A 20,428-nucleotide genomic window follows, 5' to 3' on the forward strand; every position below is an offset into this window, starting at 1 on the left:
AACTGAGTCACTTTTCTTGTCATGTCAGCGTTGGTTATCAGGTCACACTGATGTGGCCTTGTAGAATGACATGCGCACTACTCCCCCCTTTTCCATTTTCTAGAAGCTTTTATAAAGCTGGTCTAATTCCTGAAACATTTGGTAGAATTCACCCGAGAAGCCATCTGAGCTTGAAGTTTGTGTGTGTGTGTGTGTGGGGCGTTTTAAGCTGAAAGTTCAACTTCCTTAGCAGATTCAGGACTATCTGGGTTAACTTTTTGGGGGGGGCACCTGAGCTTTGGTAGCCTGTGTGCCTTTCAAAGACTGTCTTAAGTTGTCAGCCTTATTGGCACAGAGTTGTTTACAATATTCCCTTTTTATTCCGTTAGTACCAGCAGTGATGCTGCCTGGCTCATTCCCGGTGCGAGCCATTCCTTCTTCTCCTGACCATTCTGCCCAGGGGTGCACCAACTTCCTCAGTCTTCTCAAAGAACAGCTCCTGACTGCAACCATTTCCTCCACTGCTTTTCCGTTTGCCCTACATTCTGGTTTCTTGAGGTGGAAGCTAATAAGGTCATTGGCTGGAGAGGTTTCTACTTTTTTAATATAAGCAGTAAAAAAAAATGATCTTCTGAATACCCTCTCTGATTTCTTTTTAACTCACGTGCTATTTAGTTTCCATGTACTTCGAGGTCTTCTAGAGGTCTGTTACTGATTTCTTTTTTTTTTTTTTTAAGTTTCAGAATCTTCTTTTTTTAAAGATTTTATTTATTTATTTGACAGATAGAGATCACAAGTAGGCAGAGAGGCAGGCAGAGAGAGAGGAAGGGAAGCAGGCTCCCCGCTGAGCAGAGAGCCCGATGTGGGGCTCGATCCCAGGACCCTGGGATCATGACCTGAGATGAAGGCAGAGGCTTTAACCCACTGAGCCACCCAAGCGCCCCTGTTACTGATTTCTAATTTAATTCCATTGGGGTCAGAGACCATGATGGACTTGAACTTTTGGAGTTTACGGAGATTGGCTTTATGGCCCAAACACGATCTCTCCTGGCACGAGCAGCTCGTGTACGTTTGGAAACAGGGCCTGTCCTGCTGCTGTTGGGTGCGGTGTTTTGCAAATGTCCAGCAGCACCACGACAGCTGACAGTGTTACGCGTTCTGTGTGTCTGCTGATTCCTGCCCACTGTCCGTCACCAGAGAAGCAGCGTGGGATCACGGGCCCAGAATTGTGATTTGTCTGCTGCTTCTGCAGTTTCCTCAGCTTCTGCTCCGTGAATTTATTCTGAAGCTCTGTTATTAGGTACGTAGACATTCTGAAGTGTTACAGCTTCCTGAAGACCTGACCCTGTTATGACCCTTCCTTCAGCCCTTTCCTCTGAAATCCACCTTATTTATTAAGCACGTAGATGCTTTACCTTTTCTTCTAACCAATTTGTGTCTTTGTATTTCAGTTCTTGTAGGCAGCTCTGTTAGACCTGATTTTTTATCCAATCTGACAGTCCCTTCATTTTAACTGGGGTTTGGGGATCACTCACTTACCAGTATTCAATGATTCCTGAGGGGGCTGCCTAGGTTTAATGCTGGTCGTGTCCCAGCTGCCTTTTATTTTTTTGCCCTCTTTTAGATAATTTTTATAATTTTATTTCCTCTGCTGGCTTATTCACTATAATTTCTTGTTTTGTTGCTGAGCGGTTGGTTGCTTTAGGGCGCACAACATACATCCCTAATTTGCCACAGTCTATTCTCAAGTGAATCATACCCCAAAACTAGAAACCCAGATGTCCATCGGCAGGCAAACGAATAAACAAATTCACCCATTCGGCGGGTAGTACACCCACTCAACAGAACACCATTCAACCATAAAAAAGAATGATACATGACCCAACACGAATGACTGTCAAAATAATGCTGAGTGGAAGAGGCAACATTAAGTAGGTAACATGCAATCTGATTTATATACGACTTTAGAAAACACTAATCATTCTAAAGGAACAAAAAGCAGATGGGGAAAGGCAATATAAAAGGGCAGGAGGAAGCTTTTGCATGTGATGGGCAAGTTCATGATCTTGACTGAGAGATGGTTTCATGGACGTATTCGTGGGTATATTCATAGGTCCAAACTTACCACACTATGTAATTTAAATAAATGAAATTCATTATAGTCAATTATCCCTCAACAGAGCTGTTAAAAAATAATAAAAAGTTGCCTTTTCTTATCATCCTGTGTTCCTTCCGCACGTCCTCCAGATACTGTCTTCACCGCCACACTTCTCCACGCTCTACCACAGCGCCGCACCGCTAGAACAACGTGTGCGGACGGTCTGCCCCCAGAGCCTGGATGGCAGTAGGCAATGGCCATTTAGTGAATCCACTCACATGAGGACCAGTATTTCATAGCAAATGGGGACAAACAAGTTTGACGAGGGCTCTGTCTTTTTAAAAAACAAGTTCACCACGAAGATTTGTTTCCTGCTTCCTGGTCCGGAGTTGCAGCCGCCTTGTGATTACAGAGTAAGGAGCCAACATGGAGAAGATGGGAAAGTGGGCGTGAGGGAAGCAGCGGGCGTTAATGACCTCCAACAGCTGTGGATCACGAGACAAAGAGTTTCTCTGGTGTGAACCACAGCTGGGGCTCCTGTAACCCACAGCGGCAACCTTCCTGAGACGCGACGTAAGTGCTGGTCACACGGAGACCAGGCGGTGGCGGCAGCGTGCTCTGTTTAGCAAGGAGAATAAACCGCCAGGGGACTGGGGCTGGGAGGCGGTTTGACTTTTCCCTGTATATCCTGTTTTCTCCGAATTGCATGCCATGTGGAAACATTACTTATCAAAAATAAATGAAATAGGGGCGCCTGGGTGGCTCAGTGGGTTAAAGCCTCTGCCTTCGGCTCAGATCATGATCTCAGGGTCCTGGGATCGAGCCCCATATTGGGCTCTCTGCTCAGCGGGGAGCCTGCTTCCTCCTCTCTCTCTTGCCTGCCTCTCTGCCTACTTGTGATCTCTGTCAAAAAAATAAAATCTTTTAAAAAAATAAATAAATAAATAAATAAATGAAATAAAAATGAAGGTGCAGCTGCTATTCGCCCGAGCATGAAGAATGTGGTGACGGACACCGAGAAAACAAGAACTCCCTGTGTACTGCAGCAAACGTCTGCAGGTTCTCTGGCCGGAGTCAGTTCAACAAATTAGAGAGGAAAAACACCCAACTGGACTAATCCCAAAGGATCCCCACAGGCAGGACACTGTCTCCCCAAGTTAGAGTAACTTTTCTCTTTCCCGGGGAAGCTTTTAGTCTTTCAGGAAACCACAAGCCGCAGATGCTGCCACTGGTCCCGGGAAGGGAGCATCTACTCAGAGCACTGTACGGGACACCGCTCAGCAGCGCCTCCCACTCAGAAGAGGCTGTGTCATGACGCTTTAGGACTATGTCTTAACACCTCCAGGATTCTCAAGTTCATCACCTTGACTTATCCACACTGTCACAATGCAGACAGGAGTACTGGTACCACCTCTCATCAGCTAACAAGGGCATTTCTCTCTCTCTTTTTAAGTCGGCTCCACGCCAGTGCAGAGCCCAATGTGGGGCTCGAACTCACAACCGTGGGATCAAGACCTGAGCTGAGATCAAGAGCGCACAACTGACTGAGCCACCCAGATGACCCAACAAGGCCATGTTTGACCATGACAAAAGCACTGGTCCCTAGATCATGTAGGTACACTTGCACAGGTACAGTGTTATGTCTCCTCGCCGTCACCTACTGTATGCACTGGGTATTACTGCTACTGTCAATAGACTCACCTGGACCGTCTTTGGGATTCTGGCGTAAAGGCGATGTGCTTTTCCTCCCAGATGTCCTCCTCATCAGAGCCACCATCATCAAACTGCTGTATTCTCTCCTTACAACATGCTTCAAACAAGGCAATATTTCCCTAAATAAAAATGAGAGAAAAAGAACAAAACAAACTTAAACATGAGGTTATTTTCTCCAAAAGTTACCAGTATAAATTGCATTTTTCATTTCTTTTTAAAGATTTACTTGAGAGAGAGAAAGAGAGAGCGTGCACGTGCTCATGCACGAGCGGGGAAGAGGGAGAGGGAGAGACTCTCAAGCCGGCACACCACTGAGCACGGGGCCTAGTGCAGGGCTGGATCTCACAGCCCTGAGATCAGGACCTGAGCTGAAATCATCAAGTCAGACGCTTAACCGACCAAGTCCCCCAAGTGCCCCCTTCATTTCCTTTCAAAGACAGCGCCTACCACATACACCAAAATAAAAATGTAAAAGCATCTAACGTCAGCTTCTGTGGAACAACAGACAGTTCTCCCAAAAAGAACGGATTCAAAACTTTAAAGAAGTTCCCCCGAAAGATTGGATTCAAGAGGCCCATAGGAGTCTACACTGCACTCATGGACTCCCTCTCATCCGGCGAAGCACTGGGCGGCTTCCGAGAGCTCCCCTGCCCCACCACCGGAGACGCGGTCCCGCACCAGCCCTAACAGGAGAGCAACCCCGGCTTCCTCCACTTTCACCAGTCCAGGTCAGCAGTGAGGAGCGCCACGAGTCCGAGCAGGAGCTGCCACCTTCGCACCTCGGCCGATAAACTGGGGTCTCTCACGCTAATAAACATCAAGACTGTGCCCACTCAAACGACACTAATCCCACGTCACCTGCTCATGGGGCTGACGGCTACCCGAGCCCTGCCTGGGCACGCCAAGCCGGGCCTGATCCAGCCCAAGTTTCTCTCCGGCTCACATACAGCTGAAGGAAAAGGCGGCTGGCTAGACCCAAACAGCGATCTTTAGAAGCTACACGTCTACACCGCAATCACAAGGGACCCCGGTGTTCTCAGCCCTGCCACAGGAAGCAGACAGGCCATGTGAGTGCGTGAAGTAACCCCAGCCTCCCTGGAGCCGAGAGGGGCCTGGCGCGTGCGGCATCCCTGCGGCATCCGCGCACACCCGCCGGATCCCAGCCCCGCCCCGCCCAGGCCACCCCTTAGGCACCTCAGTGCTCGCGAGATGAAACATTAATACTTACACTTTCATTTGTATTCAGAGTAAAGTTGATGTCTGATACCCGATCGAAAGAAACACTGTAAACAAAACAGAAGTATACGAATAATTAATTACTTGTAAACTGACAGCAACTATTCAGGAAACTTTTCAAATTTAAAATGTTCGCACGATCATTAAAATCACCCCAGGCAAAACAAAAACGAAAACCTGCTTGCATTAAATGATGCCTTTTCCCTTGGTATTAAGGAACTCACACGGGGTGGAAAGGCAGGCAGGGAGGCCTTGTAAGAGAATAAACACCCCCCCCGAAGCCCACCCATGAAGGATTTTCACATCCAGGGCGACAACCAAGGCTCTCTGGGCCTTACTTACTTGGCCATGAAACAGACCACTTGTAAAGAAGAAAGAGTCAGAACATGGAAAAGTACCCAAGAGCTGTCAGTCAGAGCTTTCTCCAGGGATGCCCAAATTCATACACAGAACAGACATGCCCCCAATCCTGTAAGATGGCGTAATCAGGGAGAAAGGAGGGGTAAAAACTCCTAGCCCGGGAAACGTAAGTTTCTGAGTAAGTAGAATTCTTACAAGATCTGTTCTAGTCAATCATTATTCCAAGCACCCAATATAAATTTTAAGGAGATGGATTCTTAACTAGTAACATTTACGGAGAGTGGAGACAGGGGAGGCCGGGGGGGGCTCTGGGGTGAGCGCCGCTGGGTACAGACACAAACAGCACGTGGACAGTTCTTGCTCTTTTTGGATGGAAACGAGCGGATTCTTAGGGCAGCCGACAGCCTTTAACCCAGTGAAGCCTCCATCCACGGCACTCACACAGCATGTCGCACGGTACCATCAGAGCTTCCCGCATGCTAGAAACTGCCGCTGGTGACAGCAGACAGCACCGCCGGCCGGCATCAACCCATGAGGACCCAACTGCGAGCGAGGAGCCAGGCAGACGCCAGGAGCAGACGTGCGCTGCCAGGCAGTGCCCCGGGAGGGAAGCCGTCTGACAGTCAGCTCTGTTCTCAATGAGCTAGAATACCCCCTCGCGTAAATACTTCATTTATAAATACCTCTCCTCTCCTGAGGCCAGCTGCTAGGCCACTTGTTTTCATTTGCGTGGGTCTCCCACACATTTCTTACTCACTGGGTACAGCAGCGCTCAGTCCCGTCTCCCTGCTCCTCGTCCCCCGCCCCAGAACGAGCGGTCTGCCTGCCTTCCCAACACCCAAGCACCCCTTACGGTGAGTCAACCAGGGCAAGCACCCACAGGGAGCTGCTCCTGCCACGACAGGATGCGAGCTGCTGACGTGAAGGGACTGTGCCCGCTCCAACCCGCCGACTACAGCAGGGACTCGCTCCCCCAGCGCGACAGTGGAAAGGGGATGAACAGCAACTCAGGTTCCCAAGAGAAGCTCAGTCTGACTACGAACAAGCTTCTGTGAGATAGGCCAGCCCAGCGGCAGCCCCTCTCGGCGGGAGGGACACTCTCATCCCTGCTGGTCCTCTGGGTGCTTCAGTGCCTGCCAGGCCGAATGACAGGGACAGCTCGGGAGGACAGGCTCCTCCCACACACGGATGTGGAAGAGTCCCCAGGGCCCAGGAGAATGACAACGAGGAGTGCACGAGATAGGGAAACAGGAAAATATACTCACTTGCCAATGTCATCTTGATCTGCAAACTTCTCATCGTTGAAGCCAAACTGGTCAATAAAATTGGACGTCATTTGTTGCATCTGATAATCAGAAAAGGCCTGGCAACCCCAGGACCAGTGACAGTGATATAATGATTCTAATGACATTCTACATACTATTTGCCCATTTGTGTTCCAGAAACCATCTTACTTATTACAGCCTTAGGGCTTAAAAAGTTGGTGTGTTTTTCTAAGGAAAAAAAAAAAAATCAAATAATTTCAGACACAATTTTCCCAAAAAAGGCAATGTTTGGAATTTGGCCCACCAGTCATTCTAATGCCCACGTCACTGTAAGCAATGTTAAGTGACCTCTCTGTCCTCTACTGTGAATTATCTTCAGAGAGAGGTCTGGATTAAGTCTTGTTGGAAGAGGTGATCCAGTGACATGTGACAGTCTGAAATTATAAGATGTATCATCACCTCTGGACACAACCAACCTTAAGCTAAGATTCAGTAAGTGGTGACCGCCCGACCTCCCTCCGCACCTCCCACCCCTGATCCGCTAGAGGAACATCGCGCCAGCGGTCGAACAGCTAGTAATCACAATCACCACCCTGCAACACAACGCTCAGAGACACTGCATTTTCTTAAAAGAAGACTTCCGTCTCAGAGGCTGGGAGAGTATGAACGTAGCTTCTACCCTACCTACCTTAGGGAGAGAGGACAAAGTTTTAACACCGATCATACATCAGTCTGAAAAGCCTACAACTGTTAAGATCCATAGAGGAACCCGTTCTGTCTCCTACACCATTTCTAGAGAGTGCCAGGAGCACTTGGGTTTTCTTGGGTGAGAAACGGGGGAATGTTAGAATGGGCTTCGCAAAAATGTTGAGCTTCTGATTTAAAACAAGCAGGCCCAGCAGAGCAAGAGAAATCTCCGAGTGTGTCATACACAGTGTTGTACAGTCAGGAGCGAAGGACAGTGAAGGTAAGCAGGTGCCACTCCTCATTCGACCCCAAGCACTAAATACGGAGGCAAATAAATCCCAGTGTGCGTGCTTCCTGTGGAGAAAGCTCTGGACAGACGGGAAAGCTCTTTCCTGCAGACGAGCCCCACACAAGAGGTACGAGCAGCAGCTGCGGCTCAACTAAAGACATCACACCTGAGGCCACTTGCTGGGATGGAGGCAGCTACAACTGAGTGAACCCGAAGCCCCCCCTGGTTCTCCTTGGGAGCAGAGCCCACAGATCCCAGCCTGCACACGTCTGCTGGAAAATGCCTCGAGCGCTCGTTCCTGATGACTCACTCTGGCGGCAGGGGATTACGGCGCGGACAACCCGAACTGAAGATGGTTAAGAAATAAACCACCTATTCGGCTTAGGAAGGCATCTCCTCCTCAGCTCTGAAAAAAGCAGCATCTAGTTTACCAAGAACCGAAAACCTCACTGTTCTCTAGCGCAAGAGCCCCACGCCCTACCTGCTCACTCACACACTTCCACGCCATCCCCTTTCCTGCCCACAGAGGTGACACTGTCTGCACATGGGGGCCGGCGGGCCACCCTCACAGGAGGGCACTCGGTAAGGCACGCCAAGGCTGAGCCATGGGAGTACGGCTGAATGGAGAAGGGCAGGGACAAGTTCTCCCAGGCAGGGCTGAGTCTTGGACATATGAATGAAAAATCAGACATGTAGCACTCATATGCATAAAAACCAACAAGAAAGAAGCCAATTCAATAAAATAAAATAAAATAAAATAAAATAAAATAAGCCAATACCCCTGAATTGCATCTTTATCTTTTATAAGGTAAAGTGGGACGTGTGCCGCCTTCGAAGATATAGTCAAGAACCAGGATCATTCTTCCGAGCAAGCGGCGCAAGCCGGGCTCTGAGTTTATTTACAGGATTAGAAACGGTCACACAAGGGAACAGGTCCCTCCCCAGGTGTTCTGTCTGATTCTCTTTTTTTCCCTTTAAATTTTTTTGTCACACTGGTGTTTGTATTATGAATCTTGGGTACAAGAGGAAAGAAATGTTCCCAAAAATGTTTCTTTAAATGCTCCATAAAGAGCATGCAAATACTAAATACATTGTAAATGTATGTGTGAGTACACATACGTACGTACAAATATCCATACATATGTACACACATACTTACACTGTCTGTCTGTCTCCCTATCTACTCAGTCATCCACCCAGGGAGATATATAGCCACCGGCAGACCCAAGTAACTTCCATGCAATAACACAGGCAAAAGAAAACCAACAAACTGTAGTCCTCATAAGTCTATTATGGCTTCTAGGAAGATACAAGCTAGCAAAGAACTTCAGGTTTCAAAATACAATTTTTACTAATAAAGCAATCAGACCTTCCAAGAGCCACATTCATGAAGACCGTTACTGTACTGTATTTACAGCTATAGTAAAACTACTCTGGACATGGAGAAATCTAAGTCTGGAAAGTACTATATGGCTGTGTAATTATTAAACACTTAATTATTAAGAAAAAAACCCCAAACCCACACTTCCTAGAGCCATTGTCCTGGCCAAAGCCAGGGACTGTTCAAGTCACTGACAAGTGAGCCTACCGCTTTATTAAGGAAATCTCTTTGGAGATGCCACTCAGGCAACAGAGAGTCCTGGTGTGCCCCACCTCTGTGACCGCCTGTGAACAAGTCTGCTTGGACGGGGAGGGGGGGAGGAGGAGGGGAGAGCAAGGAGGAGGGAGGCGGGGGGAATCAGGCCTCTAGAGCCCATCTGCAGCAGTCAGCCCTAACTCTCCAGACCCAGGAAGAGGAACACCTCTTCACCCACCACAACTCTTTCAAACCGAATCACAAGGAAGGAAGAGTCAAACACTCGAGGTGAGGACACCAGAAGGGACAGAAGACAAAACCAAATGGGCTGGGGTGGGGGGCATAAGAGCCGTGAGGCATTCCTAGAGCCAAGTACAGCCCCACAGGTGACACGGTCAGGTGTCCTTGTTAAATGACCTGCCCTAAGTCTCCACACTCAGGCTTTTACCCACATGAGACCTAATTTCAAATGTGAATGAGAAACTGTAATGGATATATATAAACTAATATTCTAATTATAATGGAGACCACCATAAAATTCTTAAGTTAACTTAAAACTTGTCTTCCCAAATTAAAAACAGAAGTTGTTTGGAAACACATTTCTTATTTGCAGAATGATCCATGACGGATTTACTCTAGCTTTACTAGAGGCCTGTCCAGCAGAAAGGACTGACTTTTCCTACTTCAGAGGGTCCCACGAAGGGATGACCGCCACGGGACGGCAGGCCGCGGAGGGCACTTCTGGGACGGGGCCAGCCACAAGTGCATGTCAGCAGTCAACCCCCAAAAACGCCAGAAAAGTGTCTCCCCACAACAGCCATGGAATCAGATTTCATGAGAAGGGAACCCACTCTCCAGGTAACTAAAAATAACCACTCCTACATGGAATCAGCCGCCCAGGGTTCTAAGGTTTTGGCTTATTTACAAATGGGTGTCAGGGCATTCTTTTTCTTAAAGCTATGTCCTCAGGCTCAGGATCACCGTGGTAACTGACAGCTCAGACCCCCGAGCTTCAGTCCAGAAGCGGGGCAGCGGGCAGCACCGAAGTTCCTGCCAGGCCAGGCCAGGGGCTTCAGTGGGGGAGAAAGGTTAGGGTCCAAGGGCTTCCCAGGCTAAAACCCGAGAACTCTGGGGTCAAGAAAGAGGTGCCGGTGGGTACAACGACCCACAATGCGCCACGTGGGCCCCCCAGTGGACAGGGCTGGCTGGCAGCAGGCCATGGCAGGAGGGCGGCAGCGAGGGCCGCGGTGCTCACGGCTCCCTCTCCAGGCTCACCGCCCCCTGCCCCGAGCCGCTGGCTTCCGACGGGCAGCAGAGTCAAAAATCAACGGAGAGGGGCGCCTGGGTGGCTCAGTGGGTTAAGCCTCTGCTTTCGGCTCAGGTCATGATCTCAGGGTCCTGGGATTGAGCCCCGCATCGGGCTCTCTGCTCAGCGGAGAACCTGCTTCCTCCTCTATTTCTCTCTTTGCCTGCCTCTCTGCCTCCTTGTGATCTCTCTCTGTGAAATAAATAAATAAAATCTTAAAAAAAAAAAAAAAAAAGAATCAACGGAGAAGCCAGCGGCGCACTGAGACACCACTTCAGACCCGGCCTGAATACGTGAGTGGGAAAACCAAGCAACCGCTTAGCACAAGCTTTACCAGATCCCACAGCCTACTTGGACGCCACGAGGCAGTCGGCAGAGCGGGCCGCAGCTTCACCCCGGCCCCGGTGAGAGCCGGGCCTTAGAGACTGAGAAAAAAGAGGCCAAGCAAACGCTCGGTGCTTGGTGGGGAGATTCCATCAGTGACATGCCACACCCGAGCAAGTGACATGCCGAGGCCTGGTCCCGACTGAGGACGATTTCTCTACATGACGAGCTGGTAACCTGAACGAGGGGCTTCTACCACAGAAGCCCGAAGCCGGTCCGCACCTAGGACAGCGAAATCACTGGTCGCCTCCCCAAGAACCACCAGTGAGTGACGGATCAATCAGTGCATGTATTTTTGTATCTTGTTTTCTCCTCCACGAAGAGTGTAAATGTCTGATAGATGAAGTGGGCAGGAGGGGAGGGTGGCGATGAACTACTTCAAGGAAAACTTAATTTGGGAGTCCCTAAAAAGACCTCAAAAATACTAGAAACACGTAAGCCACTTAGTTTTAGAGATTTTTTTGACAGTTACTTTTCCTGACGTTAAGAGCGTTACTCCGATTACTCTCACCCGCTGGCCTCTACTACAGCACTCCTGGGGCAACAACACGACCCCGCACAGGTCTGCAACAGGAGCGTGTCCGAGACACTCACAAAGCCGCTCAGTTCATTCAAATGTGAGAATTTACCCGACTTGGCGTTGTTGTTACCAGGTACAGAACATTTCCTGGAAATATAATCAGTGCAAACCCTCCTCTCACACACCCAACACCTGCTATTTTAAACGCTTTTGCCTAATTAGTAAGGAACCCCAAATCACATCCTAGCGCATCATCTGCCTCCGGAGCCCAGAGACGGCAACTAGACCAAGCATTTACAATAAAAACAAAAAGCAAAGCTTTAGGCATGACTCACTTGCTGCAAAGAAGAGTCCTGTGAGAAACCCGTTTCTTTAAAGTCAATTTCATCATCACTGGATGAATGAATATGGCAGGTTGTAACCTATATGCATAAAAATGTAAAAAACTATTTAATAGAGAAAAGTTTTGGACATTTGTATCAGCATTTAAAAGGAAAAATCACATTTAGTTTGTCTCTCAGTGCGTAACAACAGCAAGAACAAAAGTAAGTAACAGTTAAGTTGTAAAACCCACCCAAACAATTCAAAGGCCCACCTCACTCCGTCAGATGGTCAGGTTACCTGTCCTTTCGCTGCCCATCTGTATTTTAATTTGTCTCATTACTGATACCACCAGAAAACAGGCAAGAGGTTAGTTACTCCATTTAAATGATTTTAACAATTATCTGCAATTATTAATGTTTACAAAGGGAAGGTAGAAGAAATGGCTCCGATAAAACGTAATTTGCTAAGCGCCCAGCTTGAAGTTTGGAAAACTGCAGTCCCCGGGGGTTAAATAAGCCACCAGGAAGGTCAGGTTAAATACAGCATTTCACTTTACCTTCTCACGATGCCTGTCCACTCTAAGAAAAACACTGTCCATAAGCACTAAATGTGACTCTGAACCAGTATTAACCCACTCATAAGAAGACCCCAAATCTTCTGGCCTTTAAAATGTAGCCCTGCCCTCAAGATTACAACCAACACACAGTAATTAAACACGAATGCAAACGTGAGCTGCTCAACAATTCGTGGGGGTGATTTTTTTATTAATTCATAAATGACACCCAGTGTTGGGGAAATGCATTGACGTTTAGAAAGGAAGACAAACGAACAACCAGGCAGAGGACAAGTAACAGCCACTGCTCTATCGCCGAAGACAAACAGGAACAGTCGGTGAAATTCTAAAACAAGCAACTGCACGTCTGACGGTAACTTAAAGTGTTTATTTCCTGAGTGATTCACCCCTCACTTTTCACAGAAGTGTAACCGGCAGAGAGCACCGTCACTGGGGGAAGATGTGAGCGGCCGGGACCTGCCAACCCTTGGAGCTGTGCCTAAGAGCCTGCAGCTACAGAACCCTGGCCTGGTTTGCTCTGTGATGTTCCAGCATTGGTTCAAGAAACCCAGAGGCAAATCCAAATAGGCCTGTATGTGGTATGGCTGATGAAATTCTGAATACATCACTGCCTGAATAAAATCAAGCTCTTTTTCCTTTGACCCTCTTTGGTAAAGATACTATGCCAAAGGATTAACCCACTGTTTCCAGTTAATTCCTTCTCCTTCCGCCCTGAGGCAGAGAGAGCTTCGACTCTGATTCTGAAACTGGCCAACGAAGTCAAAGGCAGAATCTGTGATCAACGAAGGGAGACTTCTCGGCTCAGCCACAGCTTTAGCAAGTTGGCGGGGAAAGCTGTGCGGACTGGGTGGGGGCGGGACGTTCCAGGAGAGCCCGGCCAGAGTGCGGAGGGGAGGAGGAGGAGTACTGCTTGGTCATGGCAGCTGGCATCGCACAGGAGGAGGCAGTCAACAGCAGGTCAAATCCACTTCTACTACAGTGGATTCAGAGGAACTCCGGGCTCCTCAGGGGCAAGTTAGTGCAGGAATCCTATTACCCAGTGTATGTTTTAGGAGTGCAAACTTCATGGTAGGGTGCAGAATTACAGAACAACTCAAAGAGCAAGCTAGGTCAACTGAACAACAGGGAACAACGAAGACTTGGCTACTCCCAGCATGTCCTGTTGTCCAAGTTCAAACAGGCTGCATGTTTCCTCATTGATTGTTTTACTCTTTTGCTACAAAATGAGTAAGTTCATAAAGAAAGGTAAGAAAGAAACTAGTTTTTGTTGAGTAACTACTATGTGCCAGACATTTTGACCTCTTTTTACATATTCTCCATAACTTGTATGCTCAAAGCAATTCTGAGAGGTATTTAAAATAGTTTTTTCTCCAAGAAGAAAGTTATTAATACCACAACGCATGCACTTTTGCATTCATGTACTGAAAGATGCGGTGATTCTGCTTCTACCCGCACCACACCTGGTCTGAAACTGTTATTAACAAAACAGGCCACAAAGATGACTGAATCCACCACACCCTCCGTGTGCGGGGGGGGGCTTGCTAACTGGAACCCACTTAGTCCATCACACAAATGCAGCCGCCAGAGTCCCCAGCCACAACTTCCAAACACACCCCTTCTGAGGCATCTTCATCTCGGCAGATGCCCCCTGTTCCCTCTCCTTCCTCAGCTAAAATCTGGGCCTTCTGGTTTCTTCTGTCCCACCCGCATCTAGTCACTCCACCGTCAAAGCAGCACCTAAAAGCCCAGGCTTCTCACCGCGCTCACCGCCATCTCCGGTCGGGATTAGCGCTGCCACTAGCTGCCGACCGGCCTCCCTGCCGCGGCCTCTTGCCCCACCACAGTCTATTTCCGACCCAGCAGCCTTAACAACCTTCTAAAATGTCCACCAAATTATGTCCCTTCTTAATTCCATACCTAATGGCTTTTCATCTCACTAAGGTCACAACCCAGGGGCCTGTGTGGATTAAAAACAGGAGGAGATCTGGCCTGCAAGAAAGCCCCTTGGGCCTCCCATTCCATTCTCCCCTCTGGACACCGTCCCCGCTCACTTCCCTCAAGCTTCTACACAAACGTGAACTTCTCAATGAGGTTTTCCTGGACTACCTAATCCTAAATTGCACTTCTGCCCAAAACAAACCCCAGCTCCCGCCTCTGGAGTCTACCCAGCCATCTGGTCGTCCATTTCCGCTGAGGCAGGGGTTTTCATCCAACAAGTGTACTACAATCGCTTCAGTGCATAGCACACAGCGGCCGCTCAAATATTTACGGAATTAATGAATACCAACACAACACTGAATGAGAATAGAGTCGTAACTTTCAAAAAAGTAACAAGTACGTAGGAACACTCTGACCAAGTCAGATGTGTTCTAAGTATACTCTTGATGCTTCAGTGAGTAAAGTTTTTGAGATGTTCCCTTCTTTCATAATAAAATTTCAGTTTTATTAACTGTTGTTACAGGAAAAGCAAGAGTTCTCTTCATCTCAGTTGATCGTCTTTACTAAGAAGACCAGAAGCATGACTGGAACATTCAGCTAAGTGAAATGTGGACATCGGACTCTTCCTCCTGGCTACGGTGGATCCTGCTGTGACCCCTGGCACCTACATGACCAGAGCTGGCTAGAAACACAATCTCTGGGCCATTCCATCCCAACCTGCTCGATCTGTAGGCAATTCACAACCGCACACGGGTATCGTTCTCCACGACCTCCCTAGAGGAGCTCATCAGTGATGAGAAAGAAGCACCCATACTTTAAAAGAAAACACATTCACTCCCGCAGAGAGGAAGGCAGAGAACAGAGCAAACTCAGCATTCCAAAGTCAGTACCAACACATCTCCTATGGTTACCTAGACATACTGTCTAAATCTTCACCAACTTTTACCAATGGACCCACAGAGAGGTCTCTGGATGGAAGTAACACACCGAATTCCATTCATAATAAAACTCCCAACATAAAAACGCAACAATCTAGGAGCTACTGCTGACGTGATGAGCTCAACAGACTAAAGGGCTTCAAAGACCTCCAAGAGGGGGTCATTAAAATGCTGCCCCAGAAGTGGTAAGAGCTTGGGACTGGCACAGCTTTTCCTCCCTGGGAGAGCAGACCTCAGGCCCACAGCCCGCAGCACAGGTGAGCATCTGGTGCATTAATGAACGCATCCTTGCTGCGGCCAGAACATAAGACCAGGCCAGGCCCATGTGACAAGGCAAAACCCAAGCATTTGGTGCTAACTATAGGCCAACTCAAGTCCTACAAATATACTGGAAGAGCAGTATCGCAGCCATGATAAAACCAGCTCGTAAATCAGGGCATCAAGACGGGGATCTATCTGATTTGTTTGGGGAGGGGGCGGGGACCAAGGAGTCTATTACTCAATCGCCAGTTTCAGGAACGAATGTGTCTGAAACGCTTTTATCTAGACTTTCTGCTCCGTTATGTGGACGAGGACCCTTTCTACAGCACATTTTTGCAACGGCAAGACCCACTGCATTTACCAAGCTGGGTTTATGATAACATTCCCTGGAACACGGCACCCGGCCCAGGATATAACCTGAAACGATCTGGGCACCACAATGGAAAGCCTGAAGGCTGCAGTGACAATCTCCCTCGTGGCCTAGGATGCGTAAGCACCCACAAAACCTGGAACCTGTGTACCCCTGAAAATATGAACCAGAGCAAATTCCCTCCTGGAAGGCCTTTAAAGGGAAGTGGTGTTTAAGTACTGGGCTCCAGGACTGAGGAACTGAACAGGTCTTGAGACATCAACCTGGTCCCGACAGACAATAAAATTACAGAGTGGGGCTACTCAACATGCGACATGAGCGGTGTCAACAGGGCTCGAGAAGTTGGACTACTTTTAGCAAAAGAGAACTAAGCTGCTACTAGTGACAGGTGGGCCAGGATAACCTCCCCTTCAACACACGTACAGCAGTCCCGATGGCAGACGTGTCTGCTGCACGCTAACTCTGCACCACGCGCTCCCGTTCTGTGACGCAGGCGCACACCACGTTCACAGTCACAGCCAGATCACTGACAGCATTGTGCAAACTAGCTGAGTGTTAGCTGAATTGCAATGAGATCTCGCCTTACAAAGAACTGCTCACAAGAGAAATGAGTTTGAATTACCCAAGATAAATTTTTGGAAAACTTCTGATAACAAGTTTAACTGTACATTTTTGAAGTCTACCTCTGAAGTCAATCCTTTGAGGGACAATTTTTAAAGGAGTTTCCCAAACAAAAGCAGAATTAATATTCCTAAATAGTCCTTTACAAATAAGAAATAAGACAAAAATCCCTTAAAGGAGACCACGCTGCCTGAATCCTTCACAGGACCAATATGTGGCTTCTAAATTAAATGGTTCAATTTAACAGTATAAGAGAACAATTTCACCTTACAATAAGACCCTGATTATCCAGATTTTTAACCAATTTGATTGGGGAAAAAAGCAATCCACTGTGGATTATACGTTCATCAAAAATTACTTAACTCTTCCTTGATGACTAAGGGCTGTCAAAGTGGATGCCAGCTGCTCTGTTGGGCTATGGTGCACTGAGACACAGAGGGCCATCAGACATATTTTAATTAAATGGCCTCATGCAGCTCCCCTTATAGTCACCTCTTAACTTTGTAATTCTTCCAATTCCCCCTGAGTCTATCATTACCCCCATCCTTACCAAACCATTGTTTAACCAATCTGTGAAGAGTCTGAATAAAGATAACCAAATGTGTTAATCTATCAAGTAGGAGGCAATGGCCCCCTGGGGGTGTGACACAGGCAGACCTGGTGACCCCTGCAGCCCTCAGAGCCTTTCTGTTTCTAAACTCTGCACTGAAGTGATAAGGCTGCCAAACGCCTGAGTGTCTAACCAGCAGGCATCCATGAGTATTAGCAACTCAGACTGCGGCTGCTGCGTTTGCGATCACAGAAGTAAATGCCTGACACACCTACTTCCACAGAGAGTTACTACCACCACCTCAATCAGCTGGTATGTGCTTATGAAAGGAAATGCTTTTCCCTATCTTTAAAAGCAAAAGCAAAAGCAATACTTACCTTAAATCTTAGTGTGTTTAAAAAAACAAAGAATACATTCCAAAGTCCAATATAATTTTTAAAAATATTATCAATGCCATTATTCCCTGGCTAAAAGTACTAATCTGTTAAAGATGGGGTTTCAAAGTCACCTACAAAATCCCACCCCACACCCCCATCCTGGGAACAATCTAAAATGCGGGTAAACTTAACTGAGTAACGTTAGAAAATATCCAAAGGAATCTTGCAGTTTCTAACGGCCCAGGCTTAGCTGAGGCATACGGCGAGAAACACAACAAGAACAGAGGTGCTAAGGGCAGGGGCGCTGAAGGAAAGAGTGGGGCAGGGAGTGTAGAACTCAGTGGCCTCTCTGTACCCTCCGATCATCCCAGGCAGAAATTAGGAGCTGACTAGACAAGTTATCAACAATAGGGAGAACACGGACCTCTCTTCCTGGTAAAGAAACATAAACTTATTCTTGGCCCCAAATTACCAAGACAAACGAAAGACCCCACATCTGAATAAACGGGCAAAGGCTGAGAGCACTGAGCTCACAGAAATGTGACCTGGTAAAACCTACTAGATCTACCGTGTTCCTCTTGTTAGTTTCTCCCAAGGAGCTTGCGCAGAACGCCTCCCATCGCTCCCTGACCGCGTCTGGAAGGTCTGCAGAAGGAGAAAGAGAAAAAGGCATCATCACTCCAGGGACCTCCAGTAAGAAACAGACATGTAAGAAACAGTAACAGACACGTAAGAAAAACGGGACATCCAGGAGAGTGCCGCCCACTCAGTCCATCAAAGGCAAACATGTCCCATCATCTGAGCACCCTTGGAGAAAAGTAGAGTTTATAATGCTCTATAGCCTAAGCCCCAGGAATTTCAGGAACCAGAACCACCCCCAAAATGGCCCATGCTTGATGCCAAGGGCGTTAAGCAGCTCTGCAAATTTAACAAGCTTTTAAAAATCTTTTGATAAAAACTAACCCTGGAAAATGTGTTTCCAACAAACTTCTGAGGAACCAGCAGGTCTTTAGGGTGGGAGGGAAAGCTGTCTTTTCCACGATCATTCAAGTTCAGGAAATGCTGCCAGTGCAAGGTCCTGCGCACTCGTCAGATGCTGTGACTGGCATCTGGCCAGTGAAGGCTCCACGGAACCCAGTCTGGCTGTTTCCTAAACGTCTGTGCCCACAGGCCAACATGTAGATACATACGCAATAGTGAAATTCTACCCACTACAAAAATTTTATTTATTTTTAAAGATTTTATTTATTTGACAGAGAGAGAAGCAGACTCCTTGCCCAGCAGGGAGCCCGACGTGGGGCTTGACAACTGAGACTCAGAGATGGCCATCTGAGCCGAAGGCAGACGCTTCAACGACTGAGTTACCAGGCGCCCCTCCAGAGAAGTTAAAAAGAAAATGGAAAAAAAAAAAAAAAAAAAAAAAAAAGATACACAAATACTTTTTCTGAGAAAAAGAAACGCCTATAATCTTGAAGGCCTTGGGAGAGCTGTCTTCTGACAAGTGTGGTTTCCACATGCGCGCCTGTGTCCCTCCCACGCCACCTGCAGAGCAACTTCGGGAAAACAAAGGCCAATCTAACACACAGGACCATTTCTCCACGGAAAGAACATCAGTTGCGATGGTCTGGCTTGTTCCGCTCTCAAGAAGCCAAATTACAACGGGGCAAGCCCCAGCTGCCCCCTCCCTGGGAGCAACTCTTTCAGTTCATGCTCCACAGGCAAAAGCCTCTCAAACACACACACATACTTTAAAGACAAAGAGAAGGCTAGACTGGGAGACAACGTCCAGTTTTAGCAGGTCGAGTCGGGACGAGTGCGGCAGCACAAGGGTTAAAGGCCTTCACATTGGGAGTAAGTCACAGGACTGGCCCACATCCTGGAGTCCACGGAGCTCTCAGGGCTCTCAGTTTAGAGAGACTCACAGCCTGGGCACGCGTGAGAGGCACCTGCAATTTCTTCCCAGGAACCTCGGGCTGAAGACATGTAAACGCTGGTACTGAAACCATCCTTCAGCGTCCACCATCCCTCACCTCAGTGGGAGAGAGCTGGCAGACATGCGGATCCGTGTGTTCATATCCCAGCTAAAGGCACTCAATGCACAGGCTACGTAGGGCCTTTCAGAAGAAAATAAAAAGCATACGTGGTCACAGCTCAAGTGAGTTGACGGCCAGCCCGTGGGGACCCCGTGTACACCCAAGCAGCATATGGAGCAGGCTCCTCGAGTGCGAGAGGGTAGTACGGCCAAGCCTGCCAATACTCACTAAAAGGACTGCAGGCACGAGACAGCAAAGAACTACACTGTTCAAACACACTCTCAAGAACTTCATTCGGACCTTCAGATAATTTGCAAAGTATAAAGAAACTCCATAGACTGCTATTATAAACACCATAAATATTTCCACTTTACCCTTAAATCCTTACCCCAATCCAACAGAAATACAACAAACTTTCACGACGCACACACACCTTTGAGCAGCTGCTGGACTAATGCACTGTTGGGGCCCTTCTCAGTGCTGTGCACGATGCAGTTGGCTATCCTCGTCAGGTGGCCCATGTAGCCGTGCCTGCGGCCTCCCTCGGCCCTGGTCGGGGGAGAGGACAGAGTCAGACTCCTGATCACACGGGGTCATGAAGCAGCTTAGTAAATACAGTGGGCTGCAGCGATCATTCTAAAAGCGGAGGCCCTAAAGATGAGAATGGAGAGAAAAGGAGGAGCCGGAGTCACCTGGTCGGGTAGGGCTGGGAGCGGCAGAAAATGCTCTGCTCCAGGATGACATGGTGGCCACGCTGGGCCACCATATACAAACCCATCATTAATCTTCAATTACATCTTACCTTTAAAAAACAGCCCAAGCATTCACTGATGCCTAATGTTTCTGTGACTTTCCTTTTTATCTTTTTTTTTTTTAAAGATTTTATTTATTTATTTGACAGACAGATCACAAGGAGGCAGAGAGGCAGGCAGAGAGAGAGGGGGAAGCCGGCTCCCTGCTGAGCAGAGAGCCCGATGCAGGGCTCGATCCCAGGACCCTGAGATCATGACCTGCGCCGAAGGCAGAGGC

At 48.0% G+C, this 20,428-nt stretch overlaps 1 protein-coding gene across 8 annotated transcripts in view; it reads right to left on the minus strand.

Annotated features, from left to right (window-relative positions):
- The window catches only part of LOC111149807 (protein phosphatase 6 regulatory subunit 3), a 146,410-nt gene that overhangs the window by 17,051 nt on the left and 108,931 nt on the right, over nt 1-20,428 (minus strand). For 5 of the 8 annotated variants that reach the window (XM_022507094.1, XM_022507086.1, XM_022507091.1 and 2 more), the window contains 6 exons: nt 19,833-19,948; nt 17,926-18,011; nt 11,749-11,835; nt 6,652-6,749; nt 5,019-5,073; nt 3,779-3,909 (listed from right to left, as the gene is read on the minus strand). In XM_022507094.1, the coding sequence (XP_022362802.1) occupies nt 3,779-3,909; nt 5,019-5,073; nt 6,652-6,749; nt 11,749-11,835; nt 17,926-18,011; nt 19,833-19,948 (573 nt within the window). The remainder of the gene's footprint in view (nt 1-3,778; nt 3,910-5,018; nt 5,074-6,651; nt 6,750-11,748; nt 11,836-17,925; nt 18,012-19,832; nt 19,949-20,428) is intronic. The other 3 variants (XM_022507089.1, XM_022507092.1, XM_022507093.1) reach the window with 3 other exon arrangements.

The sequence above is a fragment of the Enhydra lutris genome, unplaced genomic scaffold, assembly GCF_002288905.1.
Source record: "Enhydra lutris kenyoni isolate GAN:26980312 unplaced genomic scaffold, ASM228890v2 scaffoldscaffold22, whole genome shotgun sequence".
NCBI classification, from domain to species: Eukaryota; Metazoa; Chordata; class Mammalia; order Carnivora; family Mustelidae; genus Enhydra; species Enhydra lutris.